Source organism: Pan paniscus, chromosome 3, assembly GCF_029289425.2.
Source record: "Pan paniscus chromosome 3, NHGRI_mPanPan1-v2.0_pri, whole genome shotgun sequence".
Taxonomy (NCBI): Eukaryota; Metazoa; Chordata; class Mammalia; order Primates; family Hominidae; genus Pan; species Pan paniscus.
Genome location: NC_073252.2, coordinates 103,332,210 through 103,353,390, shown reverse-complemented (window position 1 = coordinate 103,353,390; position 21,181 = coordinate 103,332,210). Strand labels below are relative to the sequence as shown.

Below are 21,181 nucleotides of genomic sequence, written 5' to 3'. Positions count from 1 at the left end.
TACTTTTGATACTGTTCATTTCATTATGTTGATCTGGATTTCTGTCTGGTATCATGTTCTTTCTTCCTGAAGGATTTCATTTAACATTTTTAAAGTGCTAGTTTGCTGGTGGTGAATTCTTTCAGCTTTTGTATGTCTGAAAAAATATTCTTTATTTTGCTGTCTTTTTTGAGAGTTGTTTTCATTGGTTATATATTTCTGGGTGGAGAGTCTTTTTTCTTTTAGTATGTTAAAGATGTTTCTCTTACATTTTCTCTCTTGCCTTTTTCTGAATGAAGTCTCCTGTCTTATTTTTTCCCACCTAGTGTAATATGTCCTTTTTTCTCCATTTGCCTTTCTGAGTTTCTCTTTATCACAGATTGTAAGCAAGTTGATTATAAATTTTTGATAGTCTTTTTTTATGTCTTTGTTTTTTAATCTGGGGTTTGCTGAGCTGCTGAGATCTGTGGGTTCACAGTTTTGAACAAATCTGAAAAAAATTTGGCCATTGTTTCTTTAAATATTTTTCTGTCTCCCACCTCCTTCTGGTACTCCAATTACACATATATTAGTGTAACAATATTGGCTAATAGGTCTTTTATATATTCATTTTTTTCAGTTTTTTCTTTATATTGAAAAATTTCTATTACTATGTCTTCAAGTTCCTTAATCTGTTAATTCCACCTAGTGTATTTTTAATCTAGATATATATTTTTCACTTCTAGAAGGTCATTGTAGGGTATTTTAATATCTTCTGATCTTTCCTTATCACTCTCATGCTTTCCTCTGGCATTTTAACATATGAAATATGATAGCCATTTTAATGAACTTATCTACATATTGTATCACATATGTCAGTTCTGGGACTATTTTTATTGATTTCTTCCTGTTCCCCAGTAAAGGTTATATTTTCTTTTTTCTTTGTATGCCTTGTATTTTCTGATGGAATGCTAGACTATAAATTTTACCTTGTTGGTAGATTTTTTTTTTTAATTTTTGTACTGTGATGCAGTTAAATTACTTAGAATCAGTTTGGTCCTGCTATGTTTTCATTTTAAGCATTTTTAGATGAGGTCAGAACAGCCAAATTTACTTCTACTACCAAGGCAATACAATTATGAATAGTATTATGAAGTCTTCTCCGTCTGGCTGGTATGATCAAGAACTATTCCAGGTCCTGTGTGAGATCAAGGGATTATTCTGCCTGCTTCTTCTGATGGTTCTTTCCCTACCTAGCCTTGGCAGTTTTTTCACATGCATGTGCTGTTTAATACTCAGCTGAAGACTGGATCAGAACCCTCCGCAGGTCTCTGGAGCTCTTCTCAATAACACTCTCTCCTCTCTGATATTCTGAATAGTGAACTCTCGTCACCTTGGCCTCTCCAAATTTTGAACTTTGTCTCCTTAATACAGAGATAATGCTGGGTGTGTTTGGGTTCCTACTGGCTACACTGGAGCCTAATACTCTCTTCAGGAAGTAAACTGGGGTATTTATAGGTTCACCCTTTTACTTCCTTTCTCTCTGGTGCCACTGTCTCTTGAATTTCTTATTCTATGTCTAAAAACCATTGTTTCATATATTTTGTCAGTTTTTTCTTAAATGTGTAAAGGCATATGTAGTCTCTGTTTACTCCATCATGGCTAGAAGATGAACTTGCATTAGGATAAAAGTTTGTGGTGGCTTCATATTATTTACTGTTGGATTCATATATGTATTTGTCTATCTAACCTCATAAAACTTTGGCCAAAGGAAAATGAAGGTACCAACTACTCTTTAACATAGATGTGTGCTTTGTGGCCGTTCAGTTCATGCTGTGGTCTAGTTAGCTTTATTCTGTTCCTTGAACAAAAACAGATATACAATCAGCTAGAAATTACACTTATGCCATCTCCTAAAAAATACCATGCAGGATTTTGTGAATGAATTGCTGGAAATCCATCTAAATGTCTGGAAGACATTTAGAGATCAAAATAATAGCCATGTAATGTTTCCACACAGTACACGGGAAGACCATTTGATGTTATAGATGCTGTCATAAAACCTACTATTTGATCTTTACCTCCTTTCCCCAACTGAGTGTCTTATCTCTATTTGCATAACTTTCTCATGGTCTAAGGTTGTGCTGTTCACTATGGTAACCATTATCCACATGTGGCTGTTTTTGTTAATTTTTACATTAATTTAAACTCAATTACACTAGCCACGTATCAACTGTTAAATAATAACCACATGTGGCTGGTGCCTATTACACTGAACAGCATAAATAGAGAATATTTCCATCTTCATAGAAAGCTCTCTTAGAAGCATTTGTCTAAAATGTCATCTTCATGTATGATAAACAGCACACGATTTTGAGATTGACACCTGCTATTTCAGGTCTACTGTTAAATTGTAAGGCAGGCATAGAAAAGACAGAGCCAAATATATGTCTACTGGATAGACATGAAGAAAGGACATTTAAGTTGAGAAAACTGAAGCTCTAATTCCATGGGACTGACAGAAGAGATGCTGTGGAGAGCCAACTAAACTTTAGCAATAAGACTTCATGAAATCAAGGAATAAAGCAAGGAAGAATATTCAGATGTGAGAAATAGAGATAAGACACTCAGTTGGGGAAAGGAGGTAAAGATCAAATAGTAGGTTTTATGACAGCATCTATAACATCAAATGGTCTTCCCGTGTACTGTGTGGAAACATCACATGGCTATTATTTTGATCTCTAAAGCATATTAACATACATGGATGAATACTACCAATAGTACCTACCATGCAATATAAAAATATTTTATCCATTCAGAAGCATCTCATCCATTTACAACTATTAATTGACTTAATTTATCTAGACATTACATCAACACATTGTTTCATATATAAATATTAAAACTTGAACATATTTGATGGCTTCATATTTTGGGTACTTAAGTTTTAGGAAATGTATAAAATAGTTTCAAGTATGAGACAGTCCATAATAAGAATCAAGGGAGCAAAAAGAACATCAATGCTTTGTTATTCTGCCTCTTTCCTCAAGTAAAGCCATTTGATTAACAGCACCTATTAAAAATTCATTTAATAGAAAATGACCCAACTTTAAATCTAGCAACATAGACTCATTCACTTATTTATTTTTATAGCTTGATTTATTTCAGAAGTTCTTGCTGAGAATTAAACTTTTACAACAGTATCAAAGCACTCCTTATACTTTGTGATACTAGCTAAACAAAATAACAGTATTAATCCAACTATTAATAGTGTTTAAAAACTTTTCATAGATATTCATACACATTTCTAAAAACATAATTTATGACATAAAATAACTTACAAATAGATCATCATTTAATTTGCCTCTATTGTTCGAACCAAAAAAAAAAGTTTGTTTGGGACTGTTAAAGTCCACAGTGGAAAAGAAGAGTAGCTAAATCATTTTAGGATTAGTCCCTTGTCCATGTCTGCTGTGTAAACTAATCTAATCCCACGAGAGTCTTTAATATTATCAAGTAAATGACAGAGCACCCATCCCAGAGCCCCATACCTATTGCTCCTGTATACTCTGCTCTGGGTGTCTTCTCATCATTCCAGCTTTCCTCCATCCATCCATCTCCCTCTTTCACTTTTCCTACTACATTTCTTCTACTCCCTCCCCCAGTTCTTACTTCATTGGCTTCTCTTCCTCCACTCATGCCTAAAATGATTGATGGCTCCAGAATCCCATCATCAGCCCTGTGTCCTCTTTATAATCTCTACTTTGAAAACCTCCTTTCATTCCTATGTATTCAACTTTAAGTCCTGCCAGCATTCTGACTCTCAAATCTACAGTGCTAGCCTGAATTTTTCTCCTGATTCTCCATCTAATTAACCTAGAAGCCTAGCATGTCCAAAATTTTGATATCTTCTCCCCATCCCAAAACTTACTATTTCTTACCAATTTCTGATACTAGTTAATAGAACTACCTGTCCAAACTGGAAATTTGTTGTATCTCCAAATTCTTTTCTCATCTATACATCTAGTCACCAAGTTCTCTAAGCTCCACCTTAGTTAGTGTACATACTTAATTCCTGCCATTTCTTTAGGTCCTTAAAATCTCTTGCCCAATGATTGCAATAGCTTTCTTCTCTCTCTAATCTTACATAGATTTAAGTTATATTTCCCTTACTTGGCTTTTAAGTAAATTTTTCAAAATATGAATTACATCACTTTACCCTTCCATCCCCAATACACACTTGAAACAGCCCAATGGTTACCTACAGAATAAAGTTCAAAGATCTTTATTTAGCATCTAAGGCTGCTTGTGACATCTAGTCTACTTTTGGGGTTTTTAAAAAAATTTTTTTAGAAATGTGCACATACTTCTATTCCAGCTGGAACTGTGTAATTCTAAAATTGCTATTTATTTTATATGTCTCTGTCTCTACTAAAGAAGGAATTCTTTTGTTTTTTGCTTTTTTTTTAGAATCTGGGTCATCTTTGTCACCCAGGATGGAGCACAGTGATGCAATCATGGCTCACCGCAGCCTCAGACTCCTGGTCTCCTGGGTAGCTGGAATTACAGGCATGAACTACCGCACCCAGTTAAAGATGAATTTTTTTTTTTTTTGAGATGGAGTTTCGCTCTTGTTGCCTAGGCTGGAGTGCAATGGTTTGACTTCGGCTCACTGCAACCTCCACCTCCCAGGTTCAAGCTATTCTCCTGCCTTAGCCTTCCGAGTAGCTGGGATTACAGGTGCCTGCCACCACACCCAGCTAATTTTGTATTTTTAGTAGAGACAGGGTTCCTCCATGTTGATCAGGCTGGTCTAGAACTCCTGACCTCGGGTGATCCACCTGCCTTGGCCTCCCAAAGTGTTGGGATTAAAGGTGTGAGCCACCGTACCCAGCAAAGACGGAATTCTTAAAGACAGACAGAGATGGCACTGCTCACCTTTATGTTCCCAGTGACTAAACACAGTGTTTAGTTTGTAATAGACTTTCACTTAATGCTTTTGTTGTTGATGTTACTGAAACAGTGAAGATTTTAGTTTTTTGCCTTCATGATGAGAGATTTCTGACCAAATCATCTACCTGTCTTAACTAGCTATAGTTTAGAATACACATGTAAAATAGGAAAAAAAAATGTTTTTACTTGGTGTATGAAGTCAAGGTCAAACAAAAAAGGAAGATCTGGCAAAATCTGACACATCTGGACCCAAATATATATACTTACAATGTTAGTATATGCATAGCTTTATGTGAATATTTGTACGTCTATAAATTCTTATGAATACTCATTTATACTTATAGACTTGCAGTAAAAATAGGTAGTTAGAACCTATAGCTTGGGCCACATAATTTTGATGTAATCTCCATAGTCTGTTTACAGAAACAAAATTATTCATATGAGAACAAGATTAGTAGATAGAACAGCCTGTGACTTTTAAAAGCGCATGTCTTTACAGCTAAAAGACAAAAAAAATGTACTTTTGTATGGTATAATTTTTATATACTCGAAACTGAACACTGCAGTGGTTTCAACAATTAAGAGGAAAAGTTAGAATAATATTTAAAAATCATTGTTTCAAAAATATTTTTGGACATAGGTCATTAGTAACAAGTAAGTTGTTACAATTGCTGCCAATGATTATTTAAACTTACCTGATTATTATATGCATCAGGTGCAAGTTTCTTATATGTTGGTGCCATAAGAGTGGACAGGTTTTGCAAATGAGACTCCAGTTTCTCTTCCTGTATAAAGCGAATAATTCTACATATTAAATTCTAAGTCCATTTTCTCTATGTAAAAGAGACTATCAGTTAGATTATTCCCCTTACATTTTGAATCCCAAACACAATATATGGTGCCTTTATTACTAAATAAAGCATCTTTAAAACATGACTATCATTTAATTTCATATGTGCTAGTAAATACCTAGCTATTTGTTTTTTTCATAAGATTGATTTTCTAACTGCATGCAGATATTTTGCATTTTATACACACAAGCCTGTGCCAGGAGTAGGGTTAGGGGAATTAAGCCATATGGTCTTAAAGAGGTCACATTTTTTAGCTACCAAGGAAGATGAACTATTAAAAGAACTTATTTAGCTTAATTTGTCTATTTCTAATCTTTACATTTTATGTTTATAAAGATAGTATTTAAATAATTTGGAATGATCTCTCCATAGAGCAACTAAAATTTACTGGATACTTCAAATATGGATAAAATGCTTCAGAACTAGAATGCAGGATACATGAAAACCTTTGCAGAATTTACTTGAAAGGGGAAATGCTCAGTTACACCCCGACCTGCCCTGCTCATGAAGAACAGATTTTCCAAGTAATATACTGTTAAAAAATGGTAGGTGATCATATTTAGCTGCTCCATTTATACTTAGAAGTCTTCATTTCAGATTGATATTTCTCTAAAAAAAAAAGTTGTGAGACATAACCACCTGGCAGAGATGTAAATTTTAGGTGAGGAGGTTTCTGAACAGAGCTCTCCTACCCAACAGAGGCAATAAGTTACTTGGTATCCTCTGGATTTGGTTTACATGAAACCTCGTGAAAGTGATAAACATTTATCACTTGATAAAACAGTGGTTAAAAAAAAAGTTATCTGTAGAAAATTAAAATGACAGCATGCAAAATCAGTACTTTTCATTAAGTTATTCATATTCTTGTCTTATGAAATGATGTCTCGCACATTTAAGGAAACTTTAATTATTGAAAACATCCTTTAAAAAACTTATACTGTGATTTCAGGAGTTTTTGCACTTGCTTTATTAACTGTGACTATAATAGTAAGTGAAAGCTTAATAAGGTTAACACATTCTTCATTTAAAGGGACTCATCAATGTTATAATATCTATAGTATGGAAATATTTTAATTGTATTGGAAATTCAAAAGATAATTGTAAGTGTATAGAATGACTGAAAATGTGGTCATGGCTAAATGCTAAATATACTGAGGTTTTCTAATCATTCAATTAGTACAGAGACAGTCTCTGACCTATAATGGCTTGTTTTTTTTTTTTTACTTTAGGATGGGTTTATTGGGGGTATTAAATGGATTTTCATTTTACAACGGATTTATAGGAATGTAGTCTCCTCATAAGTCAAGAAGTATCTATACTCTAGACTACATGCCACCCAAAAGTTGTTAAATTTATCAATTTGCAAATTATATTTTAAAAAATATGTATTCTAGAGACAAGACAAAAACCAATGACTTCAGTGAGAAATTAGTGTCCATTTATTTCCATTACAGAGTTATATTAAAATCTAAATGTTTTAGTTACTTAAATGCATTCATTACAGTGACTTTATTAAATGCATTCATTACAGTGACTTTAAATTATTTGTATCTCATTGCACATAAATGTGACTAAAAATGGTCTTTTCTGAATGTAGTACTTATGTAACTTCCATAATTCAGAGTCAAAATATGAAAAACATCACCAATTCTCATTTAGTTTTAACAATGAAGTGACACCCCTTTAAAACTTTGGAATTAACATAAAAGACCAAAGAGGAAGTTTTTGTTGCTCAAATTTTATCTATTATTTTGGCATAATATGATTATTATGCCAACTTAAAAAATAGTGTGTATCTACAGTTTGGGAAAAACTTTGATTAATAAGAGCTTACCAAGATATGTCATATTGTTCACTTCATCTATGCTAATGAATTCTCTATGAAAAATAAAGTGATTATACATCAGGAAGTAAACAAACCTCTTTTGGGTCATCCCCAAGCAGCTTAAACTTCCTTGGGATCTTGCTTCTGGCAAACTTACATCCATTGTAGTACATGCTCCATGAACAACCAAAAGAGAAGGAGGCACCACAGGTTTCTGGATCCAGCCCCTGACAGGCGCAAGTTCTCCTGAAAAATCAAAAGACCAAATTCATTGCTATGGATAGCATTATATAGGCTGTGCAGCTGATATTATAGGTGTCTATATGCAAAATGAGTTTGAAAAGAAGTCTAATCTAACTCTGTATTAAGCTGTGGCATAACCACACACAGAACTATTTCAATTGACTTTAAAACAATTTTATCGCAATGTAATACACATACAGAAAAGTGCACGTAATTTTACAGTTTACAAATGGAAAATACCCAGTTAAGTAGAACCCACACTAAGAAACAAAATATTTACTATCCCCTGGAATTTCCCCTCATTTTGCCTTTCAGTCACTCACTGTCTGTCTCCCTAACAGTAACTTCTCAAAGAATATAGTAGTTCTGCCTATTTTTATGTTAATAATGCTTTCTTTTTTACAGATGGGGTCTTGCTATGTTGCTCAGGTTGAACCTGAACTTCTGGGCTCAAGTGATCTTCCCGCCTCCCAAATAGCTGGAACTATAGGTGTGTGCCACCATCAGTGGCTTGTTTTGCCTACTTTTATACTTGATATATACATAGGTATATGGAATTATATAATATAAGCTTATTTGTGTGTGCTTTTTCCATTATGTTTGGGCTATCCATCCAAATCACTGCATGTAGTTGTACTTTATTCATTTTCATTGAGTACCATATTCCATCTTATAAAAATGTGACAAATGAATTATTCTACCATTGATGGGCATTTGAGTGCTAGGTCCTAGTTTCTGGCTAAAATATAGTATTACAGCTTTATAGCCCTAGTTTGATATATTCTAATGACAATAAACAAACATACAAGTAAGCAAAGAGAGATAAAACAACTTACAAGAAAAAATATTCAGGTAGCACTGTAAATTATTTTTAAATTAATGTATGTATATTGTGATATAAATAAATAATTGTTAATATCAAAAACCAAGAATTTCAGTGTACAAGAGAAGCAGAACAAAAGATAATAATACTCTGTCAACTATGAATAGGAAAAAACAGTATGAATTAATGATTTGAGTTAATCTCAGATTTTCTTTCTAAAAAATAATTACTTTAAAAAAGCCTAAAAGTAATGACACCTCCATAGCAGGGAGCACATCTAGACACTGATTGTGGTCTCTAAATATAATTTCCCATCAAAATCTCTGAAATTTGAGAAGTAAAGATTCTTGCCATGCATTTATTCTATCATTCTTACAAACTATATTAAATGGTAACTAACGGTTGATGAGGAAAAGTCCTGTAAAATATTCCAGCTAATAAATGCAAAAGGAATTTTACAATTAGAAATGATCACTTTACACATGTCAGCAAAAATGGCAGAATAAGGATCTCTGAAAATTTTATCCTCCATAAAAGCAATAAAAGTACTGATAAATATCGTCAGAATCAGCTTTTTCAGATCTGGAAATTAGCAAAAAGCTTGCAGCAATATAGGGAGAATTTGTTCAAGGGAAAAAAAGACAGGATTTCAGTGAGAAGAGTGAGCTCTGTGGTATTTTAACTTTCCCCACAGCTCTATGGTAGCCTTCAAATCAAAACAGCCCACATTTATTATGAAAAGCAGCAGCCAGGCTGCCACTGGAGGAGGCCAGATTGGTTGGATATACTCTAGATTGGTTGGATATACTCTAAAGTCCCATTCACAGAGACCTTACATTATTTGACCTATTTGGTAGTTTCCTGGAAGATCCCACTAGTAAGGTTATCTTTACTTTATCTAACTTGGAGTTCACCTAGTGTTAACCACCTTTTCCACAGAGGTATTTGTCAAATAATCATAGGCAGCTGTTGAATACTGTCACTGACTCAGGTGTAGCTAATAACTGGAGCAAAACATAAGATAACTAAAAAAGCTTAAAAGTAAATTACCTGGGAAATGAGATGATCCACAGGAGGCTTTGAAAATATATTCCTGGGAATTTAGAAAGCCACATGCAAATGTAGGGCCCACAAAAGACCTCAGAAAGCCCTAAACTCTCACCACAGTCTAACCTTGAGACTCTGCACAAGCAGGGAATAAAGGCTAATCCAGAGCTGCAAATAGCCTGGCTGAGTGTTGAAGGCATGCCCCAACACACATACAGACCCCTTTGTCAAAGACTGACTTATTGATCTCAGGCACCTAAGGAATTCTGTCTAATCCTTAGCTGACCTCTAAGTTAACCAAGCAAAGACTTCGATGGCTATCTATGAGAAACAATACAAACTTTATAGGAGTAGTTAAAAGAAAAAGAAATAAACAACAACCACCAGAAACAGTAACATATTCTGGGCAGGGGGTAGAATCTGATTTTCAGATTTACCAGATTATATTATTTTATTTATTTTTATTTTTGTAGAGACAGGGTCTCACTATGCTGCCCAGGCTAGTCTTAAACTCCTGGGCTTAAGTGATGCTCCTGCTTTGGCCTCTCAACGTGCTGGGATTACAGGCACGAGCCACTGCTCTCAGCCATTACATTAGTTTAAAATGTCTAAACAATTAAGAGAAACAGAAACAAAGTATGGCCCCTATAAAGTAGTCAATAGAGGCTATTCCTGAAAAAGTCCAGATGTTAGGCCACTGGACAAAGACTTTAAGTCAGCTATTTCATGTATGCCCAAATAATGAAAGAAAACTGTATTTAAATAACTAAAGTAAGACTACAGCATTTTATTAAATACATGAGATAAACTCAAGAAAAAGATATTATTAAATAGAATTCTAAAGCTGAAAGTGTAATAACTGCAGTAAAAATTAGAGGGGTTCAATAGCAGAGTTGAAAAGGAGGGGAAAAAGGGACTTGAAGATAAGTCAATTGAGATTATTCAGTCTGAAAAATGAAAACATAAACAGAACCTCAGAGATCTGTGGAAGACCATAAAGCATACCAACATAGACATAATGCAGGTCCCCAAAGTAGAGGATGAAGAATAAAGAATAGGAAGAATATTTGAAAAATAATGGCCGAAAACTTCTCAAATTTGATGAACAACATCAATCTACATGTCCAAGAAGCTCAACTAACTCCATGTAACATAAACCCAAAGATATGCATACATATAAACATCATAACCAAACTGCTGAAAGCCAACACAAGAAAATCATGAAAACTGTATGATTATCATGTATGCAGGATTCCCAATAAGATTAATAGCTGATCTCTGATCAGAAACAATGAAGACCAGAAGGCAGTAGAATGACATAGAACCACAAGAAAAAGACTGCCAACCAAGAATTCTGTATTTTGCAAAACTATCTTTCAGAAATGTATTATATAATAAATTAGGACATTCTCTGATAAATAAGAGTTTATTGTTTTCAGGCATGTCCTACAAAAAATACTAAATGTGTACTTCAGGCTGAAAGGAAAGGACACTAGACAGTACCTCAAATACACCTAAGAACTTAAAGAGCACCAGTAAAGATAATTACATAGGTAAATATGAAATCATATATGTACTTTTGTTTGTAACTTTTTCTCATATTTGATTTAAATGACAATATCAATCTGATTTAAAAGAAAAAACATAATCTGTGTTAATGGGCATAAAATAAATAAAATGTAATTTGTATAATAGCACAGAGTAAAAAGAGGGAATGTAGCTATATGGGAACAAAGTTTCCTTATATTGTAATGAAATTGGTATTACTTCAGACTAGCTGTTATAAGTTAGTTGTAATCCCCAGGGAAACCATTAAGAACATAACATCAAAAAATTTAGTAAAAGACAAGGGAATTAAAACAGTACACTAGAAAATATCTATTGAACACAAAAAAAGACAAGATACAGACAAAATGGCAGACAAATCCTACCTTATCAATAATTATGTTAAATGTATATAAATTGAAAAATTAAAAGGCAAAGACTAGCAATATCAATTTTTAAAAAGATTTAACTATACGATATCTACAAGATATACACATTTTATAATAAAAAGTTCAAGCCATTAAAATGATGTAACAAATGTAAACATATATGTAATAAGCAACAGAGCACCAAAATACATGAAGCAAAAAATGGCAGAATTAAAGGAATAAATAGATAATTTACTAATCCACTTTCAATAATGGCTAAAAGTAGATAGAAGATTAAAAAGGAAACAGAAGTTGTAAAAAACACTATAAACCAACTAGGTCTAACAGACATCTATAAAACATGCCACCCACCAACAGCTGAATATACACATTCTTCTCAAGCACACGTGAAACATTCTCCAGGATGGACTGTATGTCAAGTTATAAAACAAGTCTAAATAAATGTAACACTGCAAAAATTGTGCAAAGTGTGTTTTCTGATAAAATTATACATGAATAACAAGCAAATTTGGGTAATAGGTAAAAATATACTCCTATACAGTCAGGAATCAAAAAAACATGATAGAAATTAGAAAATACCTTGTTGTAAATGAAAACTCGACATACTCATATTTTACTGGATGGAGCTAAAGCAGAGCTAGAGAACAAACTTCTAGAAAAACACAAACTACTAAAATTGACTGAAGAAGAAATAGAAAATCTGAATATACCTACAACAGGTTAAAAGATGTAATTAACACTACTTAGATCTGTCAGAGAAATGAGGTCACAGGGAAAATCACTGCCCTCAAAACCAAGGAAATAGATGGATAAAAAGAATTACAGCTTACTGGAGCAGAAACCTCTGTAGGAACCAGTGTTGGGATAGGAAAATCTGAAATATAATTGATGAATTGCTGGAGGTTCAGTGTGAACAACTCCAAAGGCATCCAGTCATAATAGGTTCCTCACAGTTTTGTGAGTTTTCTACATTCAGGAGCCAGATGAGGTTCTCACAATGAATACTAGAGAAAAATCCCTTCATGCTTCCATAGGAGGAGGGGAAAACAATTTTTGAAAATGCCATATACCATTCTATTGTTCTTAAAAAGTTCTGCCATCAGGCTAGGTGTGATGGCTCATGCCTGCAATCCCATCACTCTTTGGAGGCTGAGGCAGGCAGATTGCTTGAGTCCAGGAGTTCAAGACCACACTGGGCAACACAGGAAAACTCCATCTCTAATAATAATAAAAAAAATTAGCCAGGCATGGTGGCATGTGCCTGTAGTCCGAGCTACTTGGGAGGCTGAGGTGGGTAAATCACTTGAGCCCAGGAAGTCAAGGCTGCAGTGAGCTGAGATCATGCTACTGCACTCCAGCCTGGGCAACCAGAGTGAGACCCTGTCTCAAAAACAAAGGATAATAAAGAAATATTATGAACAAATGTGCCCACACATTTAATAATCAAGGTGAAATGGACCAATTCCTTGAAGGACACAACTACCAATATTTATGCAAAATAATAATCTAAATAGGCCTATATCTATGAAAGAAATTGAATCAGCAATAACTTTTCAAAACAAAGTACCAGACCCAGATGGTTCATTCTGATTTCTACCAAAGTTTTAAGGAAGAAATTATATGAATTCTCTACAATCTCAATTAAGACAGAAGCAGAGAAAATACTTCATAACTTATTCTATGAGGGCAGCATTACCTTAATACCAACACCAAAGTCTTTACAATAAAAGATAACTACAGACTAATAGCAACCGTGACCATGAATGCATTCATAAATAATGTATCACAACCATGTGGGATTTGCTCCAGGTATGCCAGTCTAGTTCAAAATTTGAAAATCAATTAATGTAATCCATTTCGTTAATAAGCTAAAGAAAAATCATATGGTAATATCAATAGGTGGAAAAAAAGTATTTACAAAATCCAACACTGATTGATTTTCAAAAGCCTCTCAGTAAACTAGGAAAAGAGGGGAACTACCTGAACCTGATAAAGAATATCTACAAAACCATACAGCTAACATATTTAATGTAGATAAAGAATATCTACAAAACCATAGAGCTAACATAAAATTGAAGATTTCCTGCTGAGATCAGAAACAAGGCAAGTATGTTGCCTCTCACCAATGCCTTTCAACATCATACTGGAAATGCTAGCTAATACATTAAGACAAGAAAATAAAAGGTATACAGATTAGAAAGAAGTTGTCTTTTCTAGATGACGTGATCACCTAGAAAATACGAAAGAATGACCAAAAAAAAAACTGGATCTAAAGTGATTATATAACATGGTTGCAGGAAACAAGTTTAATATACAAAAGTTGATCACTTTTCTGCATACCAGCAATGTACAAGCAGAATCTGAGATAAAAATACATTATCATCAGCACCCCCTAAATGAAATATTTATGTATAAATCTAATATGTACATGGTCTATATGGGGAAAATGCAAAATTCTAATGAAGGATATCCAAGAAAGAGATGTTCCATGTTCATGGATAGGAAGATGTGTATTGTCAAGATGGCAGTATTTCTAACTCAATCTAGAAATGCAGTGCAATCTATCAAAATTCCTGCAAGATTTTGAGGATACTGACAAACTAATTTTAAAGTTTATATCAAGAGGCAAAAGACCAATAAATGACCGTATATATAGCCTTTTCAGACTGTTTTACTTAGTAATAGGCAAAAGAATAGCCAACTCAATACTGAAGGAGAAAAACAATGTCAGAGGACTGACACTACATGATTGCAAGACTTACTCTAAAGCCTAAGTTAACAAGATAGTGTGGCATTGGTGAAAGTCTAGACAAATATATCAATGGAACAGAATAAAGAGTCCAGAAACAGACCACTTAATTATAATCAACTGATCTTTGACAAAGTAGCAAAGGTAATACAATAAAGCAAAGATAGTCTTTAAGAAATGGTACGGGAACAACTGGACAACTCCACATGCAAACAAGTGAATCTATACATAGTCTTTATAGCTTTTGCAAAATTAATGCAAAATGGGTCACAGCCCTAAATGTAAAATGCAGAACTATAAAATTTCTGGAAGATAACACAGAACATATAGATGACCTTGGGTTTGGTGTTGACTTTTTAGATACAATACCAAAAACATTATTCATGAATTAACTGATAACCTAGACTTCATTAAAATTAAAACTTTCTGTTCTGCAAATGGCACTGTCAAGTGAATGAAAAAATAAGATACAGACTGAGAAAAAATATTTCTTACTCTTACTGTCAATCAAGCTACTGTGCTCTGTGTTATTTACTCAAAGGAGCTGAAAACTTTTGTCCACACAAAAACCTACATACTTTTATAACAGCTTTATTCATAATTGTCAAAACTTGCAAGCAACTAAGATGTCTTTCACTATGTGAATGGATAAATCAACTGTGATAAACCAGACAATGGAATATTATTCAATGCTGAAAAGAAATGAACGATCATGACATGGTGCAAAATTTAAAAGCTTATTACTAAGTGACAAAAACCAGTCTGAAAAGGCTACATATACTGTATCATTCCAACTATATGACATTCTGGAATAGGCAAAATTATGGAGATAAAAAGATCATTGGTTGCTAAGCGTTAGTGGGGTAGGAGAGAAAAATAGGTAGGGTACAGAGGACTTTTAAGGCAGTGAAATTACTCTGAATGATACTGTAATGGTGAATGAGTATCATTAAACATGGATCGACTCACAGAATGCATAACACCAAAGGTGAACTCTAAACTATGAACTTTCAGTGACAATTGTCAATGCAGGTTCATTGATTGCAACAAATGTACCATTCTGGTAAAGGATGTTGATAATGAGGGAGGCTATGCACATACAGGGGCAGCATGTACTTAAGGAAGCTCTGTGCCTTTCATTCAATGTGCTTTTACCCTAAAATTGCTTTAAAAATAATCTATTTTAAAAATGTTTAAAAATTCCCACAAAGGAAAGCCCAGGGGTAGAGAATTTCCTCAAACATTTAAAAAAGAGTTAAACCAATCCTTTGTAAACTCTTCCAAAAGATAGAGAAGGGAACATTTCCCAATGCATTTTGTGAACTCAGAATTACTCTTGACACCAAAACCAAAGATATCACAAGAGAACTAAAGATCAGTATACCTTATTAACAGAGATGCAAAAGTCCTCAATGAAATACCTGCAAACAGACTCCAGCAATATATAAAAAGTAATACACACTGAGGCCAAGTGGGATTTATTCCAGAAATATAATGTTAATCTAATGTATAAAAATGAATCAATATAATATACCATATTAACAGAATAAAGGAGAAGAACGCATGATCATTTCATTAGATGTAGCCACAGCATTTGAGAAAAGTTCAACACCCTTTCATGATAAAATTATTCAACAAACTAGCAACAGAAGGGAACTTCTGAACTTGACACAGTCTTTTTTTAAACAAAACCTACAACTAGTATCATACTTAATGGTGAAAAACTAAAAATTTCTTTCTAAAATGAATAAGACAAGGATGTTTGCAGTTGTTAATTGTACCTGACATTTTCTGGAAGTTCTAACTGGGTAATCAGGCAAGAAAAAAACATAAAGCCACCCAGATTGGAAGTGAAGAAACAAAACTATCTCTACTTGTAGATGACATAATCTTGTATGTAGCAAATCCTAAGGAATCTACCAAAAAAAGTTAGTGCTAATAAGCTAGTTCAGCAAGTTGGTAGGATATGAGACCAATATATAAAAATGAAATTTATGACCATATATTATCAACAAAAAATTTGATTTTGCAATAGGATAAAAAAAATACATAGAAAAAATTTTAACAGAAGTACAGGCCAGGCGTGGTGGCTCATGCCTGTAATCCCAGTACTTTGGGAGGCCAAGGCAGTCAGATCACTTGAGGCCAGGTGTTTGAGACCAGCCTGGCCAACACGGTGAAACCCTGTCTCCACCAAAAACACAAAACAATTAGCCAGTCATGGTGGCGCGCACCTGTAGTTCCAGCTGAGGCAGGAGAATCACTTGAACCCGGAGGTGGAGGTTGCAGTGAGCTGAGATGGCAGCACTGCACTCTGGACTGGGCAGCAGAGCAAGACTCTGTCTTAAAAAAAATAAAAAGTGCAGGACTTTGTACATGTTTCATCCAAAACATTACTGAAAGAAATTTAAGAATAAATGGAAAAATAGCTTGTGTTCATAAATTGGAAGCTTTAATGTTAAGATATCAATACTCTCCAAATTGACCAACAGATTCAACAGAACCCCAGTCAAAGTCCCAGAAGGGGGTTGGATGTGGTGGCTCATGCCTGTAACCCCAGCACTCTGGGAAGCCTAGGCGGGAGGATCTCTTTAGCCAGGAGTTCAAGACCAGCTTGGGTAATATAGTAAGACTCCAGCTCTACCAAATGGAGAAGCTGATCTTAAAATGCATATGGAAACCCAAGAAACATGGTAGGCAAAAGTACAAAGTTGGAAGACTTACCTGTCTTGATTTCAAAATTTACTACAAAACTACAGGAATCAGCACAGTGTGGTACTGGCATAAGAAAAGTCATGCAGATTAACAGAATTAAGAGTCCAGAAATAAACCCATACATCTTGGTCAGTTAATTGAAAAAAACAGTCTCTTCAACAAATGGTGCTGAGAAAACTGGACAGCTACTTGCAAAGGAATGAAGTTGGACTCTTATCTCTCACCATCAAATTAACTCAACATTAATTAAAAATCTAAATGTAAGAACTAAAGTTATAATACTCTGAGAAGAAAGCATAGGTGTAAATCTTTCAGATCTTGAATGAGGCAATGATTTCTTAAATATGACCCCAAATGCACAAGCTGCCAATTAAAAAGAAATTGAGTTTCATCAAAATCAATTTAAAACTTTTGTACTTTAAGGACATTATCAAAGTGAAGCGACAACCTGTGGGATAGGAGAAAATATCTGCAAACCAGGCATTTGACAAAGTTCAAGTATCAACATAACATATTCTTACAACTCTAAAAATAATACAATTAAAAACATATAAGTAGACTTTTCTCAAAAAAATACATGGTCAATACACACGTGAAAAGATGCCCAATATCAGCCATTAGGAAAATGCAAATCAAAATCACGAGATAAACTTCATACCCACTTGGATGGTTACAATTAAAAAGACAATAACATTTTCTTGAGGATGTGGAGATACACTGGAACCTTCATACATTGTTGGCAGAAATGTAAAAGGATAAAGCTACTTTGGAAAACAGTTTGGCAGTTCTTCAAAAAGTTAAACATAAAGTTACCATATTACTAACAATGTCACTCCTAGGTGTATATCCCAAGGTAACTGAAAACATGTTCACACAAAAACTTGTACACCGATGTTCATTGCAGCATAATTTATAATCGCCAAAAAGTAGAAACGATCCAAATGTCAATTAACTAATAAATGGAAAAAGAAAATGTGGCTGGGCACAGTGGCTCATGCTTGTAATCCCAGCACTTTAGGAGGCTAAGGTAGAAGGATCACTTGAGGCTGAGTTTGAGACCAGCCTAGCCAACATGGTGAAACCCTGTCTCTACTAAAAATACAAAAATTAGCTGGGTGTGGTGGTGCACAACTGTAATCCCAACTACTTGGGGGCTGAGGCATGAGAATCACTTGAACCCGGGAGACAGAGGTTGCAGTGAGCTGAGGTTGCACCACTGCACCCTAGCCTGGGCAACAGAGCGAGACTCTGTCTCAAAAAATGTGGTGTGAATATATACGTGGACAAAAAAAAAAAAAGAAAAGAAAAAGAAAAAAGGTACTTTTTTTTAAAATAAAATGAATGAGACTTGAAAACGTTGAGGTACATGAAAGAAGCCAGACAGAAAGGCCAAATACATGATTTCACTAATACAAAATGCCCAGAATAGGTAAATCCAGAGAAACTGAATGTTTATTTGTGGTTGCCACTTAGAGGAAGGAAGAAGGGGAGAAGGGGAAGTGACTGCCTAATAAATACAGGGTTTCCTTCTGGGAATGATGAAAACGTTCTGAAACTAGGTAGAGGTGACATTTGCATAGCTTTGTGAATGTACTGAAACAACTGAATTGTATACTTTAAAAGGGTAAATTTTATGGTATGTGAATTATATCTCAGAAAAAAACATGGGGGAATAACTTAAAGTTGATTTTCTAATAAAGTGGCTACTAAAAGGTATTTTTATTTTGATAGGGGTCTTTCAAATATTGTTAGAATTAGCACATGACAGTCATTTTAATATGACTTGAAATTTGGCTCATGGTAAATGATATAAAGGGCAAATATTAAAATGTCATCTATATAACAGATTTCTGCAAAAATTCTTAACCTTTGATTTACTATTTGGACTTCTAATTGTAAAATATTTTTAAAGTAAAAATTAGGTCAGTTATTCAAATGTATACAGCATAGAAAAAATAGCAAAATAATTTAACTTTATATAACTAAATTTACACAACATCAAGTGAGAGAAAACTGTCAACTTGAAAACAAAATAATAGAAACAGGCAATGATCATCAATTGATGTGAAACTATCTGGTGAAAGTTTGATGAGGAACATAATGATGGATCAGGCTGACAACTAAACATGCTAAACACTCTTAACATCACTAAAATGGGAAACAAACAGACATTATGTGTCTCCTGATGTATATAAATAAGATGATTTTAGCACTACTTATGAAGTGTTTTTGCCAATGTATACTGTACATGCACACATACTTATATTACTTAAAAATCAGCTGGGCGTGATAGCTCATGCCTGTAATCCCAGCACTTTGGGAGGCCAAGGTGGGCGGATCACTTGAGGCCAGGAGTTCCAGACCAGCCTGGCCAACATGGCGAAACCCCGTCTCTACTAAAAGTACAAAAATTAGCAGGATGAGGTGGCGCATGCTTGCAGTCCCAGTTACTCAGGAGGCTGAGGCATGAGAATAGCTTGAACCTGGGAGGTGGAGGTTGCAGTGAGCTGAGATTGGGCCACTGCACTCCAGCCTAAGCGACAGAGCGAGAGCCTGTCTCAAAAAAAAAAAAAAAAAAAAAAAAAGAAAAGAAAAAGAACCAGTCAAACTACCAGTCCACAGAAGATACTGGGGATAGAGGAATAGGTTAAACAAAAGAACCAAGATGAAATCGGCCAAATCCAGAATGTGGGGAATTTTACAGAGAAAATCACAGTTTCTTTAAAAAACAAATTCATAAAAAAAGGGGAAGGGCTATTATAAATAAAAAGAGGCTTGTGAATCACAGAATTTATCTTCTAAATGGAGAGAATTTTATGAGAGGAAGTTTTATTTAACAGCTATCCCAGACAATGGACATGAACTGGGATCACACTACTCAGAAGTGTCAATCATGTGGAAGGGCTTTCTTTTTCTCACTATCATTTTTGTTTATGTGTGTGTTTTCTGAAATAGAATCTAATCAGATAATTTGAACAAACACAGTCTGAATATTAAATGATAAAGTCTTTACCTGTTAGAAATACATCCTGAAATGTTAACAGGTTAAGATGGTAAGTTATCTGTCTTCTGCTTTCAAACACTAGTGGGAGTGGATGTGGGAAAAATATATGAAAAAATATTGATAAAATGTTGATAAATATTGATGCTGTGTGATGGGTCCATGGAATTCATTATATTGCACTTTTCCTTTTATGTTTGACAATTTTTATAATATAAAGTTCCTTGAAATGTTTAACATCACCCACCATGGCAGAAGGCATTTCTGGCTTTGATTTCCTTATGATGACAGATACACTCCCACAACTCTTACTTGCCAAAAAAATACTGGTTAGACTTAGTCATAAAATGGAAATCTCAAAGGGAAATCTTTAAAGAAGAAACAGCTGGTTTGGCTCAAAGGAAATGTAAAAATCAGTTTTTACTTTCCCACTGAAAGATGCACTCAGAGTTCTTTTCTGAACTCACAGTGGGTGGTTTGGAGCATGTGGACACAGGGATTTGTAAGAACTCAGTGATGAGGTTCACACAGCTTTGAACATAAAACTGAGTCTACAGCCCCAATTTGAGATTATTCTATTCTCTGTTCTTGGCAAAAAGTTGTAATTTTCATTTCTGCCAGCCATAAAATAAAATGTATTTATGGGGTAGAAGAAACTTCAAAAGCTATTTCTGAGTAAAGTCTGTATTGACATTGGATACGTGTCTATTTTAATCATGTATTTAAGTATTAAAATTTTTTATTTTGGAGAATTGCTCTAAGTATGCATAAGCATAGCTTAAGCATTATCTAAATGATTATTCATCTTTACCTTGAAACTAGACAAAAAGCAAAAGTGTACAGCTGTGCTTTTAAATTGTCTTCATATTTGAAGCATGTCTTTTAATAGTTTTGTATCTGCCTGACATTTAGAGCAGTTAAACTAACAAACTACAAGCTTTCTGAGACTCTGGTCCAACTATTTTTCATGGTTTTCAAATGCAAAATAATAAAAGTTCTTCATGTAATTTTTTTATATGTCAGATTCCATTTCAGGCATTGGCATTTATAAGAATTATGGAAAAGCTGGCTGGGCATGGTGG

At 34.2% G+C, this 21,181-nt stretch overlaps 1 protein-coding gene across 2 annotated transcripts in view; it reads right to left on the bottom strand.

Moving 5' to 3' along the window:
• Nucleotides 1-21,181, bottom strand: part of TET2 (tet methylcytosine dioxygenase 2) — a 133,103-nt gene that overhangs the window by 12,483 nt on the left and 99,439 nt on the right. For both annotated transcript variants that reach the window (XM_003829967.4, XM_034958966.3), the window contains 2 exons: nucleotides 7,683-7,833; nucleotides 5,607-5,696 (listed from right to left, as the gene is read on the bottom strand). In XM_003829967.4, the coding sequence (XP_003830015.2) occupies nucleotides 5,607-5,696; nucleotides 7,683-7,833 (241 nt within the window). The remainder of the gene's footprint in view (nucleotides 1-5,606; nucleotides 5,697-7,682; nucleotides 7,834-21,181) is intronic.